Source organism: Mytilus edulis, chromosome 13 (genome assembly GCF_963676685.1).
Source record: "Mytilus edulis chromosome 13, xbMytEdul2.2, whole genome shotgun sequence".
Classification (NCBI taxonomy): Eukaryota; Metazoa; Mollusca; class Bivalvia; order Mytilida; family Mytilidae; genus Mytilus; species Mytilus edulis.
This window is the reverse complement of record NC_092356.1, coordinates 34,526,834-34,543,204: the sequence shown is the minus strand read 5'-3', so window position 1 is coordinate 34,543,204 and position 16,371 is coordinate 34,526,834. Positions and strand designations below refer to the sequence as shown.

General features: G+C 31.1%; 1 protein-coding gene across 5 annotated transcripts in view; it reads left to right on the top strand.

The window, feature by feature from the left end:
• The window catches only part of LOC139501405 (uncharacterized), a 41,137-nt gene extending 27,944 nt beyond the window's left edge, over positions 1-13,193 (top strand). For 2 of the 5 annotated variants that reach the window (XM_071290457.1, XM_071290455.1), the window contains 7 exons: positions 203-344; positions 1,918-2,018; positions 2,727-2,960; positions 6,068-6,302; positions 8,226-8,342; positions 10,210-10,325; positions 11,798-12,173. In XM_071290457.1, coding sequence (XP_071146558.1) covers positions 203-344; positions 1,918-2,018; positions 2,727-2,960; positions 6,068-6,302; positions 8,226-8,342; positions 10,210-10,325; positions 11,798-12,028 — 1,176 coding nt within the window. In that variant the 3' untranslated portion in view covers positions 12,029-12,173. Of the gene's footprint in view, positions 1-202; positions 345-1,917; positions 2,019-2,726; positions 2,961-6,067; positions 6,303-8,225; positions 8,343-10,209; positions 10,326-11,797 lie in introns of those variants that run through there. The other 3 variants (XM_071290456.1, XM_071290458.1, XR_011658551.1) reach the window with 3 other exon arrangements.
• The last annotated feature ends 3,178 nt before the right edge of the window (positions 13,194-16,371 follow it).

The window sequence follows — 16,371 nt, the reverse complement described above, 5'->3', positions numbered from 1 at the left end:
TAATACATCTATCATTTTCAAAACATTTAGAACAGAACGTTACAATTCTAGTTAATTTTTATGTCTCGTAAATATGTTATCTTTTTACATTTATATGTACATTACAAACCATTCAATACAATGCAAATAAAAACAATATCATATATAACATAAGGTCATGGGTTATGTGCAAGCACAAATAATAAAGTGAACTGTTTTGTAGGTAGGAGACTGTCTTCAAAATGCTATGTTGGCTGATCAGAGAAAGGAGGCTGTAGCAGAAATATTTATTCTTGAACAATGTGAAGAGAAAGAATTGTTCTTTTTTCCAGGATTGTCTGGGGTTCCTGCAATTCACATGAAAGGTAATGGGACTATCAGTATTTGCTTATCATCTTTAGAAACTTTTTATTCAAAACAACACTCAATGAAACGTAACGTAATATTCATTTTCAAAAAACTTCATTTAAAGACTGTAAATATGCTCCTTTTACAAACTCTTCTACTTGTTGTATATATTTGGTTTTTAAACTAAAAATATAAAAACTAATAATGTAAAAACAATGGAAAACATTGTAATAACGTTTGCTATTCGGTGTGAGTCAAGGCTCCGTGTTAAAGGCGTACCTTGACATATACTGGTTTACTTTGATAAATTATTACTTGGATGGAGAGTTGTCTCATTGTCACTCATACGGCATCTTCTTATATCTATGTAATAAAACAATAAATTACTGTTCATATCACAGTAACTGTAAAATCATTTGTTAAATAGCGCAAAAACAGTGAAACATTTAAAAATATGTTGCAATACTATATAGATAATAAGTAATGGCAAAAGCCGTATCACATGCCGTATCATCCCAAAATACCAATATCAGCCTGAGAGCCTGTAGACCCGAGGGATGATATAAGTAGAGGGAGATACAGCATGTTATACAGATGTTACCATGTTTTATACGCTTTATCATTTATTAAATAGGAAAGTATAACTGCTTTCTGATCTAAAGCACCTGTGTTACCTTTAGATTGATTTTCCCCCTTGTTTTAACATATTTATCATACGTAAAATATGCTTAATTATTCATCAGAAGCACCTGGATTACCTTACAGTTGGTGTCCTGTAGTCCACAGAAACAATTCGTTTTTTTTTTTATTTTGTTGTTGTTTATTTGTCTTTTGTTTTCATTGAATAAAAATAGTAACAATAAACCAACAACTTAATAACAAATATACTGTGGTAAACAAAAGACTGCTTTGAGACTGTTGAGTGAAATGTGCACTTTTACTCTTTTATGATTTTATTTCGTGTGCCAGAAAAATATGAAAGCTCGACATCTGTGACGTCACATGCCAAATAATGAGTCATTCAAAAAATGCCATTATGATCGTTCCATTTTGGACCCATTGAAGAAAAATATTTCTCTAATTTTTGTGCTATTTTCATATTTCCGAGAAGGCTAGGGTTGTGATGAAGGGTAGGAATGCGAAAAAGGTGTTTGTTAAAGGGTAGATATGCGAAAAAGGGTCTGCATCAAAGTTGAGCAATACAGATTAAACAGCAGACTTTTTATCAAATATTCAAAACTATTGTATTTACTATTAAATATATGATAAATATAAATAATAGCTTAGATCTTATTGCATTAAATCTGAAATTAGAGATTTATATATGAGTCTCAGGAAATTTATCTAATTAAGTATAGCTTTAATAGCGTAAACACTTATATTATCTTAATTAGAAAAAGAAATGGCGATGATGTTTTCCATTTGTTCATTTTTCAAATAATGATCTGAAATAGATCTGTACGTTTTCAAATAATGATCTGAAATAGATCTGTACCTTATATAAAACCATATCTATTAAAATTACGAAGAGTTATTCGATTTAATGATCTTAAACCATATGTGCTAACTGATATTTTACTGCTCTTGAAGTACCTGGATGGCCAGACTTCTCAAATGCTGGAATGACGGTTCGGAAGAAGGATGTCAAAATGTCTGAACTGGGTTTCTTCATGAACAGACAAAAGGAAAAGGTATTGAATGTTATATAAATTTCGTTTAACAAATTATACCTCACTAAGTCCTCATCTCAAATTATATATTAATTTAAATTTCCTCCAAATCCCCATTAGCTAATATTAATTACTACAGTCATATGACAAGGCATAGTCGGAAGTTGATGAAAAAAAAAGCATAAATTTCTTTTTCTTTAGGAATACCACACTATCTTCGTCGAGTTCTCTTGAAAAAAAACCTAATCATAACACTTAGTAAATGTCGTGCATTCGACGGGTTTTTCGTGATTTACTTTTATGAGAAACGCTCAAATCCAAACATCTTAAAAACTTAATTGATAATTTTTTATCTGTAAAATCTTCTGCTCCGAATTAAGAAGCATGCCTAATCTAGAATAGAACGAGTACTTGTATATCAATAGATCACTAGCAAATTAACTAGATATATCTACACCAGTATTTATGTAAAGACTGTTCAAACTTTGCAAAGAGAAGTTCGATTAACTGTTGTTGGCTTTCTTTTTCTTAGTTATTTATATGAGTTTGCAAGTATTTGGTTTCAAAACAATCAATCCACATATCTTCGCAAATTCGGATGTTAAATGGAGAAAACATATTCCCTATTTTCAAAACGTTTTTTTGTGGACGATATATTTATCATTCGACAAGCAGTTAACCATATATAGCTAGGTGACACATTTCTGTTTAAATGTTACTTTCTTTAAGATTTACTCAATGACAAGTGTAAACAGAGGAAAGTTCATTTTGATATCTAATGTTCAGCATGTTCAGTGCATACCATATCTAGACAACCAGAGTGAAAAAGACATGGTGACGGAAAAGAGATATTTAGAATGCATCAGGAATGTAGACTTTGATAAATCCAACATGAGTCAGCTATTCAAATACATGGGATATGACTTAAAAGGTGGCAACCATATTAAGAATTCTACAAAAGAGGTAAAGTATCATTTAAAGGAGCACTAGCTGTCAAATTCATGTTCATCGATTTGAATCTAATTCTCATATTTGATTTATAACAAAAAACATTTATCCAAACTATTTAGAGTCTGAAATAAACAATTAACAGGACACGGTCATGAAAATACGTAACTTCGCTTCGTGTGTATTTTAGTCTAAACGCCATCTTATTAACTGAGTTTACCTCTAAAGTCATCCGATGACCATATAAGCGATGTGAACATAAATATAGATATAAATAGATTAAGCAAATTCGTGCTGTTGGATTTTTCTAGGTCTTTTTACTTTTATATTATACCTCGTTTTTACCTGTATAAGAATGATTTTTTTGTGGATCGAATCAGTCAATCAAAGGATTTGCCTTTATTTCACTTACAATGTTGACATTATTTCCTTTAAATACCTTTATACATACAATTCACATGTTATCCATATCTAAGGGGTTAAATTGAATTTCACATGAATACGGATTCAATGAGGTCGAATTATTCACTTGCAAGTGAATAATTCATAATCAATGTTTTTTAGCTCATTTTGACAAAATCGAGAAAAAACTGGCAGCTAAAAGCGAATTATTATTTCAATAATTGCATTTCATTAACATTGATAAATGATTGAGCAAAAAAATAATATATTAGATTTTTTACCGTTTGAATGGTTTTGCACTAGTCGTTTTTTAGGCCCTTTACAGCTTGCTATTCGGTTTGAGACAAGGCTCCGTCTTGAAGACCGTACTTTGACCTATAATGATTTACTATTACAAATTATGACTTGGTTGGAGAGTTTTCTTATTGGCACTTATAGCACATCTTCTTATGTTTTTTGAAACACCATTCTTTACCTTAACCTTAAGAAGATTTTAATCACCATGGAATATTGCAAAATCTGTATTGTCCCTTCTGCGTCAGACCGACGGTAAAGGTAATAGATTTGATGAGGTATAAATGTCAATGTGAGAACTACTAGTGTCTACCATAGTTCAAATGAAAAAGACATAAGCAATCACAAATTACCAGAATGCCTTCAACAACAGGTACACTTTAATGTAATCAATTTAAGGTTCATGAGTGAAAACCGTTGTGTTGCATGTGGCAATTTAATTCATACGATATTATGATTGAAGTAGTAAGCTATGACAATTGAACATATTTCATTGACAAGAAATCGTTCAAACATGCTGTTACAAGTCAAATGTAAAATTGAGAATGGAAATGGGGAATGTGTCAAAGAGACAACAACCCGACCATAGAATAGACAACAGCAGAAGGTCACCAACAGGTCTTAAATGCAGCGAGAAATTCCCGCACCCGGAGGCGTCCTTCAGCTGGCCCCTAAACAAATATACATATACGCGTTCAGTGATATTGAACGCCATACTAAACTCCAAATTATACACAAGAAATTATAATTAAAAATAATACAAGACTAACAAAGGCCAATGTATGATTCGACATTTAGAGTTTTTTCATCTTAAATATCGTTTATCTTGATATCTATATCATTAACGGAAAGCTTAATACAAAAATTTATGATAAAAGAGATGATTTGTCATTTCCTATCGTTAATTATCCATTATAAGTTGGTGACGTTCCCTTGTCACCATCTTATGGTGTTTATATATCTCAACTTGTACGATTAGCTCGTGTATGTAACAACGTATTAGATTTTAGCGAGAGAAATTTATGTATTACTGAAAAATTATTACACCAGGGTTTACTAAATTTTATCATCGGTATAAGGAAATAATTCGTAAATATAACTCAACATGCAGACATCTTATACGTTCAGGTATTTCACATCCAATCGTTTATGGTAATATTCTTTTCAAAGCACAAAAATGTCAGTATTCACCTCAAAAACTTACAAAACGTTTAAACAAACTTATTAAGAAGGGATATAGTTACGATACTGTTGTCAGCTCATTAAAAATTGCATATTTTGGCTTTAATATTAATTCACTTATAGGGTCTTTGCATCGGAACTAAACACATTTATTTTTTAAAAACACTTGTTGGCATGACACAGGTTGTGTTCTTCTCATATATTTTATGACAATATGATACTAAACCCCTAACGGGAGGGATTGTGTCTGATATTCATATGATGACGACATAATCTTTCAATCAGTTTAATTGAGGTCTGGAGCAGGCATGTCAATTAACTGCTAGTAGTCTGATGTTATTTATGTATTATTGTCATTTTGTTTTTTTTCTTTTGTTACATCTTCTGACATCGGACTCGGACTTCTCTTGAACTGAATTTTAATGTGCTTATTGTTATGCGTGTTTACTTTTCCACATTGGCTAGAGGTATAGGGGGAGGGTTGAGATCTCATAAACATATTAAACCCCGCCGCAATTTCGCGCCTGTCCCAAGTCAGGAGCCTCTGGCCTTTGTTAGTCTTGTGATTTTTAATTTTCGTTTCTTGTGTATAATTCGGAGTTTAGTATGACGTTCATTATCACTGAACTAGTATGCATATTTTTTAAGGGGCCAACTGAAGGACGCCTCAGGGTGCGGGAGTTTCTCGCTACATTGAAGACTCATTGGTGGCCTTCGTCTGTTGTCTGCTCTATGGTCGGGTTGTTGTCGCTTTGGCACATTCCCCATTTCATTTCTCAATTTTATTTAACACATTTGAGTTATGACATATGGTACACTCACAGATCAAGTATTCGGTGTTATCCTTATCATGATAATTTGAGCAATATCCTATGATATGATGTACAAACGATATGTTTACATCATTCATTAGTAAAGGTTTTAATTTCAGTTTTAACGGTGTTTTTAAAGGGATACACACTTCTTTTGTAAATACTTATAAAGGGTAGCCTTGCTTAATGCTCACTATATCTAAAAATTAAACAGAATTAATGCAGCATAATCGAAGGAATCGAATTTAAGAATGATGTAAAAGGAGTTATCGCTATAAATTTGATACTACATTTGTTAGTTGAGTAATGGAATTTCGGTTATATTTAGAGAATTGTAATTTTGTGATAACGGAGCAACTCCTATCAGATCATTAGACAGAAGCCTACACTATACGGTTCTTTAAATAATTATTCTAAATATTTTGTTTTCAGGAAATCAAAGATTTCTTAAAAACGAAATTAACGGAGATTGACAATGATTCGTCTTCCCAGTATGATAGCCTGGTTATTTTGTTTTTGTCTGGGAAAATACTGTGTGATGCCGCAAAGATTTATGACAAAAATGGAGACATTCTTCGAAGGAGGGAGATTTTAGACATCATTGAAGAATGTAAACATTTCAAAGGGAAACCAAAGGTTATATTTGTTCAATCCTTCAGTTTCATAGGTACTTTCTTTGTAATACATATTTGATATTAATAAGTTTTCACTTTTTATTTTTTTCTGAAAACTTTTAGTTAGTCCTTCCGACCAAAAAAAATGTCTTAAGTTAATGCTTTTTATACAAACATAATTTTGGATCAGATAAGGTAGAGTTAACTATATAGGTAGCTACACAGAAATGATTTTCTTTTGTTAATGAATTTTGTAGTAAATAGAACCATTTCCTTTCACATAAATATTCATAATGTTAATATAAATATTATTAGGAACAGGAACAATCAGTAAAATATAAATGCATTGATATTTAAGTTGCATAAATTTAATAAAAATTTCATAGTTCTAAAATTAATGAATATATTGAAGGACTATTGGTTCCTAACTACTTGGCTATGTTTTCATTGCATAATTTTACTTTTCACAGCCCCACAAAAAGCTATAGGTTGCACTTTGTAAAAATACTTGTTGACAAACCACACATCTGTCGGAGAGATATATAATATTAATATATTTTATTTTGTTTACGTACTGGTTATCAGGTATGGTATCTATGTTTCTTCTCATAGAGACATTCCTTTGGAATACTACCAGTATAAATTAAAAAAAAATAGCGGCAGCCTTGAATATTAAGGGAGTCCCAAAGTAAAGGTAGGGGTAGTACAGAATTTAAGTATAAGTTTAAACTCTTAGAAATCAGGGGTATATAAATGTTAAAATATGCCTCACAGCCCTATATTTTGACCTTTGAAAAAATAGTAGTGTATATCCATTCTAGGATATAGTTTTTTTTCAAAACTTCAGAGTAAAATTGCAACAGTTTTAGCCGTAAAAGGAGTTCCTTTGGGAAATTTCATTGTCTATATTTACAGAAATACAACTTATAAAATTATTATGATATACCACTGACTTTATGAAGGGTATTTAACATTGTTGAAGTGATACCTCCCTCTTGATTTTAATGTTTAAGTAATACTATTGCAATTGTTTTTGATAAAGTAATAGTCTGTCTGTTAATCCAATTTCACACAACTATAATAAATCAGTTGACAAAAAGTTTGAATACTCCTTTTGATTATTTTCCCCAAAACTTCTTGACCATACATTGGACAGTTTGATTTGACACCTTTGAACGCAAGTTATGGGGATTTTAATATGATGACGCAATGAAACCTTGTAAACACAAACTCCCGAAGAAATTTTTACACCAAAAACATAATAGTAGGAGTACTTGTCATCAGGTGTAAGTGCCCGTATTATGACTATATCTAAATTTGACAATTTTTACAAGAGTTCTTATGTACACATCGGGACACTTCATTTTGACGTCGCAATTTTGCTATATGTATTGATATTCTGGTGTACATATAGGATTGTGTAAAATAATTAATACTATTTGGTTTTTTTTTTTTATTTATTTAGGTTTTCATATGTAGTATTAAGCATGTTTTCTACTTTTTTTGTAGATATTGTCATAACTGTCATTTTTTGGGATAAAAGTCATTTTTACTAACTGGTATCATTATGTAATAATTGTTTTATCCTTTGCTTTTCATCGCAACAGATCTGAAATAGAGGATGGTAAGAATCTCATAAAAATCATTTGTTGATTGTAGAAGGACTTATATCTATCTCGGGGTTCCTATTTTGTGTTGTTAGACTGTTGTCCCATTTACAGAAACACTACAATTTCTGTGATTTATACCAAGAATTCTATACAAAACAATAAAATGTTATATTGAATAAAGTCGACAGTAGTATACCGCTGTTCGAAATTCATCAATCGATTGAGAGAAAAAAACAAATCTGTGTTACAAGCTAAAACTGAGGGAACACATCAAATATAAGAGGAAAACTACGATACATTTAGTTACAGTTGTCACAGTACATCCTGATTAAATAGTATTTTCAAACTGTTTATATTTAATTGCAGAAGAAACAGAACCTATGGACTGCATGGATCCTTTAGATTCGATATCGAATGATATCATCACCAATGGTGAGCCAAACACTGATGACCTATTTGTGGTATCAAGTTACCCAAGAATAGGTAATAACAAATATTGGCAAGTACTTCATGAAGACAGTAATTTAAATTAAACATTTTATATCTAGCTAGATATTAAGTCATATACAGTTAGAAAAGGACTAATATGATGTGCTTATGTTTTGATACCCATTTATCTCCATCGTTTGCTTCTACTGAACAATTCTAAAAGTAATATAACATTATTTTTTTTAAATCAAGCGATGTTAATTAATTTTTTTAATCTCAATCCATTTAAAGTAGGAGAAAGGGTATTTAATTTTTACACATATCACTTTATTTGTTTAAACAAGATAAAACCCAGTCGTTATATTCCTAAATTTGTGGGGTTTTTTTTTAAGATGCAATATGTCAGATACAGCTACACAGTTATATGAATAAGTATCAAAATGAGTGCATAGATGTCAGAATCTCTCGAGTCAATTTTGAATGTACATAATTGGATAAACAATACAAAACTTAAAGCAATTGTATGCTCAGATACTAAGCATTGATTGAGACTTGATTTTGTAATTATTTGTTTCTTATTGCGTGTAGTTGTGATTCTATTTTTCATTTTCTGTTCGTATGTTAAAGTAAAGATAACTATGTGCACATGATTTTTTTGTTTTACACAGTTTGAATGAATGAATTATTTTATTCTCATAAACTAGTACATAAAATAGTACAGAGAAAATAACAGTTCATATATAATACATATTTTGTTACGCATGTGTGAAAATAAATAACAATATAATAGTACTACTGTTCCTCTAACCTGTTTGATTTGGAAGAAACTCCGACATAGTTGGATAGTGCAGTTAGTTGCAAAATTACTAACACAATACTATATTAATATTTTTGAAATTGTTATAAAATACATCAAATAGCATTACTACACACCTAATCTTGATTTATATCAATTTTTAGAAATTTACCTGTTTTTGTGTCGTAGATACATTCGTGTCACAGACACATAGTTCGTAATGATATTATGCTGTTTTTGTATACTGTTCTAAACTAATTTTAGTTATTCGTTGTTATTCTGAGGATAACATGTCGAAATGTATTATTATATTATTTATTTTTGTATTTCTCTGTCTTGATTATTCTTGCATTTATTTGTACTTTATTCCTGTAATGTTGTCAATTTATTGGTATATTTAGCATTGCCAAAAAGCGCGAGGTTTGGCTAGCCACACAACGAGGTTCAACCTACCATTTCTTTATAAATGACCTGTACCAAGTCAGGAATATGGTAGTTGTTATCTAATAGTTCGTTTGTATGTATGTATGTTGCGTTGTAGTTTTTTTTGTTGCACAATCAGTGCTCTGTTGTTTCGTTGTTTTCCTCTGATAGTTGATGTGTTTACCTCGATATCAGTTTGTAACCCGGATTTGTTTTCTCTCAATCGATTTATAACTTTTGAACAGTGGTATACTAGTGTTGCCTTATTAGTGCATCTACATAGACTAGAGGTATAGGGTTGGGTTACAATCTCACAAAACATTGCTTAATCCCGCCGCATTTGTATCCCTATCCCAAATCAGGAGCCTTTGGTCTTTGTTCATATTGTTCATGTAAATTTAATGTTTAGATTTCGGAAACGGACAATAATATACAGGTAAAATAATGTCTTTATTTTTTGAATGATCAAGTTATTTATGATTTTTTTTCATTTGTCTCTTAATTTGTACTGGGTAATGATGATTTCTCGATAATTAAAGTTTTGAATTATCTCTTACAATAATGAGATCGCTGCCATTAATAACAATTACGATTGTATAAAAGTATGACATGTATGATACTGTGATTCTGTATACTTCGGTTGGTGATTTTCAGAGATCCACTCTTGTTTGCATAAGCCAAAAGCTATACTTTTCCTTACAGAGCAAGGTCCATGGATAATTGGTGAAAACATGAATGGATCATACATCATTCAGGCACTCGTACATGTGTTCAAGAACTCAGCATATAAAAAGTCCTTTATGGAATTATTAAAAGAGGTATTTGATGATAAGAAAACACATATGTAAAAATTCATACATCATGAGGGTCACTCGGTGAAAATGTTTTAAGCACGCTACAAATTCTTTGCTTAGTCATTTTAATATTATATGGAACTGGGTATTGGAAGCAAACTAGTTATGCTATTATCCCTATGATTACCTCTATTTATATGCCAGCATATATGAAGCACTACGGACATGTATTTGTACCCAAGGTATCATTCCTGTCGTCTGTTATATATATTACATTATTTATTTTGGTTCGCGTTTACATATTTTTTCCAGGGGAGATCTATAACTTTTACATTATGCAGAATGTTTATACAATTATACGTTATTGCCAAGATTTTTGTTATATTTTCATTCATTTGTCCACTAGGCACATGCGCTGAGAAAGGAATAGTGCAATTGTTTGCATTCGTTGGTTTAGTAGATATAGAACTGATCATATGATTTTGGCTTTTTCAATATTTCAACTTTTGTAAACTTCAAATTTAAAATGTGAAGTAAAAAAGGAACAACAATATAGAATAGTCTATATTGTGGAATAAAGGATAACTATTATTAAGGTAGCATCAATTTTGTGTTTTATGCACACTCATTTTACGTTGTGCTTTAATGTTTTAAATTTAATTATAAATTATAGCTGTTTAATATTTGAGCATACCACATGTGCTTCTTATTTGTTTTGCTGATATTACATAATTGTTGTCAAATGGAATAATAATCAGTATTGATCGATTTAACTGAATTACCTCTTTATGTCAAAAGCCTTCTGGTTGTCATGTTATATCTCTCTTCTGTTTTAACGTTGCCACTGGCTATATTTATCCTTCAGTTGTCTTTTGCTGTCTTGCTTTTATGGAATTTTTAGCAGGTAATCAATTGTGGTCAAATGGCAGGTCAGTCTGATACAGTAGTACCAGTACAAAAAAACTCACAATTCAGCACCAGAAAAAGATCGACCCTAAAATAACTGTAGCGTTAAGGAACAATTGAATATGAACAATATTGCATTTTTTCTGAGACTTGAACTACTGTCAAATTGTATTTGGCCTCGAAATTGTAAAATTATCAGTATATTGTGAGGAACTCTTTTTATTGATTATTATATAATGATCACTTTTCATATTACATTATAGATTATTCATTTTTACTTTGACATGTTTGGTATAATTGTTTTGGATCATATTTTTGTATTCATAAATCCCCTGAATAATCCATTGCATTTAAAAATAATTTTTATACGGACAGAGTATCAAAACTATAAGTCAAGGAATTCCAATCAACAACAGAACCTACATAAACAGATAAACAGACAAACAACAGGTTCACAAAACAATCTACGATTGCACAACACAAATTTGAGCATTTGTAAAACTCTTAGAATCCAAAGATGTTTGCCATTAAGAGCTATATTAGTTTCTCATTTACATACTATTTAAGCATTTGACATCTTATCTTTAAAGGCGAATATATGTCTGGGCCAAGCTATGATTCCAAAGCTGACCGACGACGGAAAAAATAGTGGGACTGTAGAGAAAAGACCTGTTGCACAAATTGTCTTATTAGAATATTCTGAGGACAAAGAACTTTACTTTTTCCCAGGTCTTGATATTAAAGCACTAGTCTATAAAGGCGTCGAACCTGTCGATTTACATGCAATGTCCGGGCGACCAGTTTGTGTACCAACAGATTAAAGTTACTTTAAAAGCTACACTGTTATGCAGTTAACAGTTTATAGAATGGATTGTTCCTTTACTAAATGAAGCTTACTTATGAAGATGAATATTTAAGTGTGGAAGAACACAACTTGTACTGGAATCCCTGAACTAAGGTCATTAATTAAATTTAAATGAGGTAAATGTATATATACATGTGTATATATGAGTTTTTGAAATAATTTGTTTATAGATTATTACATGGCATTTTCCATATGGCCCTGGTATCAGCCCTAGACTCCCATATCAAGCCAGAGGGCTTTAGCCCGAGGGCTTGATATGGGTCGTGGGTTGATACCATGGACCATATGGAAAATGACATGTTATAATCTATTTATCACATATTTTCAAGCAGGAGAAAACAAATAGCTTACAACAAATTATGTTTGAGATTTCATCAAAAATCAAAAGATATTCAACGAAAAAAATAAATAAATGTATCAATGTGAGTTAAAAAAAAAGTATCACAGTAGGTTAACAACGTTTTGTGAAAAGTTTCAGAAATAATTAACAATAAACATATTAATTCTAAGAATTGCAAATATTAAACGACTTTAAAGTGTTAAATTACAAATGTTAAAAAATGCTTAGGAAGAATCCTATATCGATACTCATTCCAGTGTGGCGTCATATATTTTCTAAATTCTTCATGACGTCAAAATTTTACGGGAACTTTTGTGATTTCTACTTTTTTCTTCTACAGCACATTTGTAACTTTTTAAATTTCTTTTCATTGTATTCAACTTGTTTACAAATAGCCTTTGATTGACAGATTACCGGAAGTTAAACTCGGGGGCTTGATATGGATTTCGAGGGCTGATATCGATATCGGCCCCGAGGGCTGATAACCAACCTTGACTTCCGGCTATTATTGGCCATGGAAAAACGTACATATCAGTACAAAATATGTGATAAATACTGTTATACCATATGCATGCTCATATATATCTTGCACTACTACATGTATTACTTTTATTACTATATTAATGAAAATGGTATTACTATACTTAGTCCATAGATTTCATAGTGTTAGTTCCTAGAATGCTTATTATGCTTATCTATTCCACTTGCTTGATTATTTTGCCACAAAATAAAAATATGTTGATACTTGTAAATTCTAAAGGAAAAAAAATATTAAAAAAAATGAAGCTTACTATGTTGGAATTTTGTATAAAAATATTTGTATTCATATATATGATAAGAGCTCTTATTTATAATGATTTATTACAGAGTAAAATGGTAAAAAAAGGTTAAAAAATGTAAATGGTTAGGTAGTTGTTATCACTTTAAATTGCTGACAGTGTTTTTCAATAAAAAATGAACTCGAGTAATAAACTAAAATAACAGATTATGTAATTTAAACATTAATACTTTACTTAATTTGAATGTGCTGACAGTAATTTGTTTTTAAAGAACAGACAGCATATACATATGTTATACATATAACGGTTAGTACTAAATAAATATGCATTACTAGTATTTCAGAATATATATATTACTCCCTATTCCTTTCAGGAGACAATTTCGTTGAGTGAAAGTTCTGACTTTAAGCAGCAAATTCCTAAGACTTTTTTTATGTTTACAAAGTTAAAAACTTAATACAACAAAAATATGATGGCTCATATCATTAATGTTCGATTAGTCATTGAACCTGGCTCATTTCTGTATATAAATATTAAAAGAATAAATGTCGAAAATAAATCCCACTTTCAAAACTATAATTTATTTTGGTTTCAAATTTGTTATAGATAAATTCTTTCCGTTTTGAATTTTCTTTAGTCTATTTGTTGTTTTACTTTTAGGCCATCTTGCTAATTATGCTAGTGTTAGTTTAGTCATATCTTGGTGTCTGGTGTCAGTCCTTATTTTCTGTCACAAAATGTTTTTCTCTTACACATCAGGACCATATGAAACTAAACTTCGCATAATTCTTCATGAAGGTACTTGTATTTAGTTTAAACAGATTGTCCGATGATCCTACCTGTAAATATTTGTGTAATCTGTTCGAATGTACCGCTATCTTTACATTATAGGCCAGTTCCAGGATACGTTTTTAGACGAAACTGTCGTGTGACTTTCATCACAACGTGACAAAAATGTATGCATAGAAATTTCCAACACATGTTGAGCAAACGGTTGAGAAAGTTTTATGTTATACTGCACAAAATATTTGGGAAATAAAAATCTAAAAGGATGGTTACCCTCCTTCAGTCATACGGCAATCACGATTATGTACTCACTGAACATTAATTATTTTCATACAACCCTACATATGACGATTATGAAGGTGCTGGAAAATTTAAATAGAGCAGGGATACAGGCGCGCCTTCTATCTGGTAAATGACGTCATAAAGGTGTGCGAAATTGATGATTTTTTCCGGTGAAAGACATGATTCCAGAAATCACCTATTGATAATACACTGCATTTTAAGATATTAAGATCTTTAGCTATAAAGAAGCTTTAAACTGAGCATCATATATCATGTATATCAAACTTCAAAGTATACCAACTGTACCAAAAGGTTTAAACTGAGCATCATATATCATGTATATCAAACTTCAAAGTATACCAACTGTACCAAAAGGTTTAAACATCAAAGGGATAGAGATCAAAAAGGTTCATGAACCGATTGAATGAAATGTTTTAAAAATGTTCATCCCAGCTACTTCAACTGTAAATTTCTTTAACAATTACACATGACAAACACATTGTATTTGAAATATCTGGTATCATTAACAGTAGTCACATGTCACGTGACGATTTACTAAGATAAAAACATCGCCTCGAAGATGTCGGAAAAATTTAACAATCTAAAGGAATAGTTTTCAAAGAAATGAATTTCACACTGTTTCTTTAAATCAGCATATTAATGATTTCAATACAACAGATTTTAAAGCCCCTAGAAAAAGAACGAAAAAGAATGTTAGTTCTTTAGATGACAAATGTACAACACTACGTTCTATTTTATTTTTTTTCGTCTTTTTAAATTATGTCCTTATCCATCAAATGATAAACACTTTATAGTTAGACGAGGACTTAAACCAATGCGCTTGACGTTTACGATTGTAAGATTTTATTTTTCAATTGGTGCAAGACACCCCTGGAAGAAGCCAGATTAAGAGATTCATATACTGATGACAATGAAGAAGACACGCTCATCCCAAAATTTAGGAAGAAACGTTCATTGTTACCACAAAAAAGTAAAAACTAAAACGTAAATAGATATAGGAAGATGTGGTGTGAGTGCCAATGAGACAACTCTCCATCCAAATAACAATTTATAAAAGTAAACCATTATAGGTCAAGGTACGGCCTTCAACACGGAGCCTTGGCTCACACCGAACAAAAAGCTATAAAGGACCCCAAAATTACTAGTGTAAAACCATTTAAACGGAAAAACCAACGGTCTAATATATAGAAAAAAAGACAAAAACGAGAAACACGTATAAATTACATAAACAAACGACAACTACTGTACATCAGATTCCTGACTTAAGACAGGTGCAAACATTTGCATCGGGATTAAACGTTTTAATGGTTTCAAACCTTCTCCCTTTTTCGGAAAGAATAGTATGACATCACAACATAATAAAGTCTTTATTAACTACAGTGGCCATGGAGATCACTTCTAACCGTTCATCAAATCTGTCAGAAGAACTGTTCTAGGACAGTATATAGCCTGCCATCTTGACTCCTTTAGACATTATTAGCTATAACAGTTCTTACCTAGAACTGATTAGGACAGTTCTACCTAGAGCTTATCCTGACAGTTCTAGCCTTAAACAGTTTTAGACACTTCGACATAGAACTGACGACTAGAACAGTTCTTCGGCTAGAAAAGTTCTACGACTAGTACGGTTCTACGATTAAACTGATTTGGTCAGTTCTACGGCTAGAATTGATTAAGAACTCTTTGTCTGAAATATCAATACGTCAAAAGAATATAATATATATTAAAAAATTCTCATCACAGAATTAAGAACTGTTCTACAAACCTGAAAGGTTTGGTCAGTTCTACGCCTAGAACAGTTTTATACAGTATGTGTTTTAGTCAGTTCTAAGGATAGAACAAATTTAGTCAGTTATGCTGACAGTTCTACGACTAGAACTGATTTGGACAGTTCTACTAAGAGCTGTTCTAGGGAAGAGCTGTTCTAGGTAAAACTGTTCCAGAACAGTTTGAAACTGTTCTAGAACAGATTGGAACAGTTCTATGACAGATTATTCTGAAAAATCTATTGAGAGGTTAGACGTCATCTCCACTGATACCTTACAATCCTTCTTTTTCATGTACATATTTTTTCTTCATGAAATCGATTGA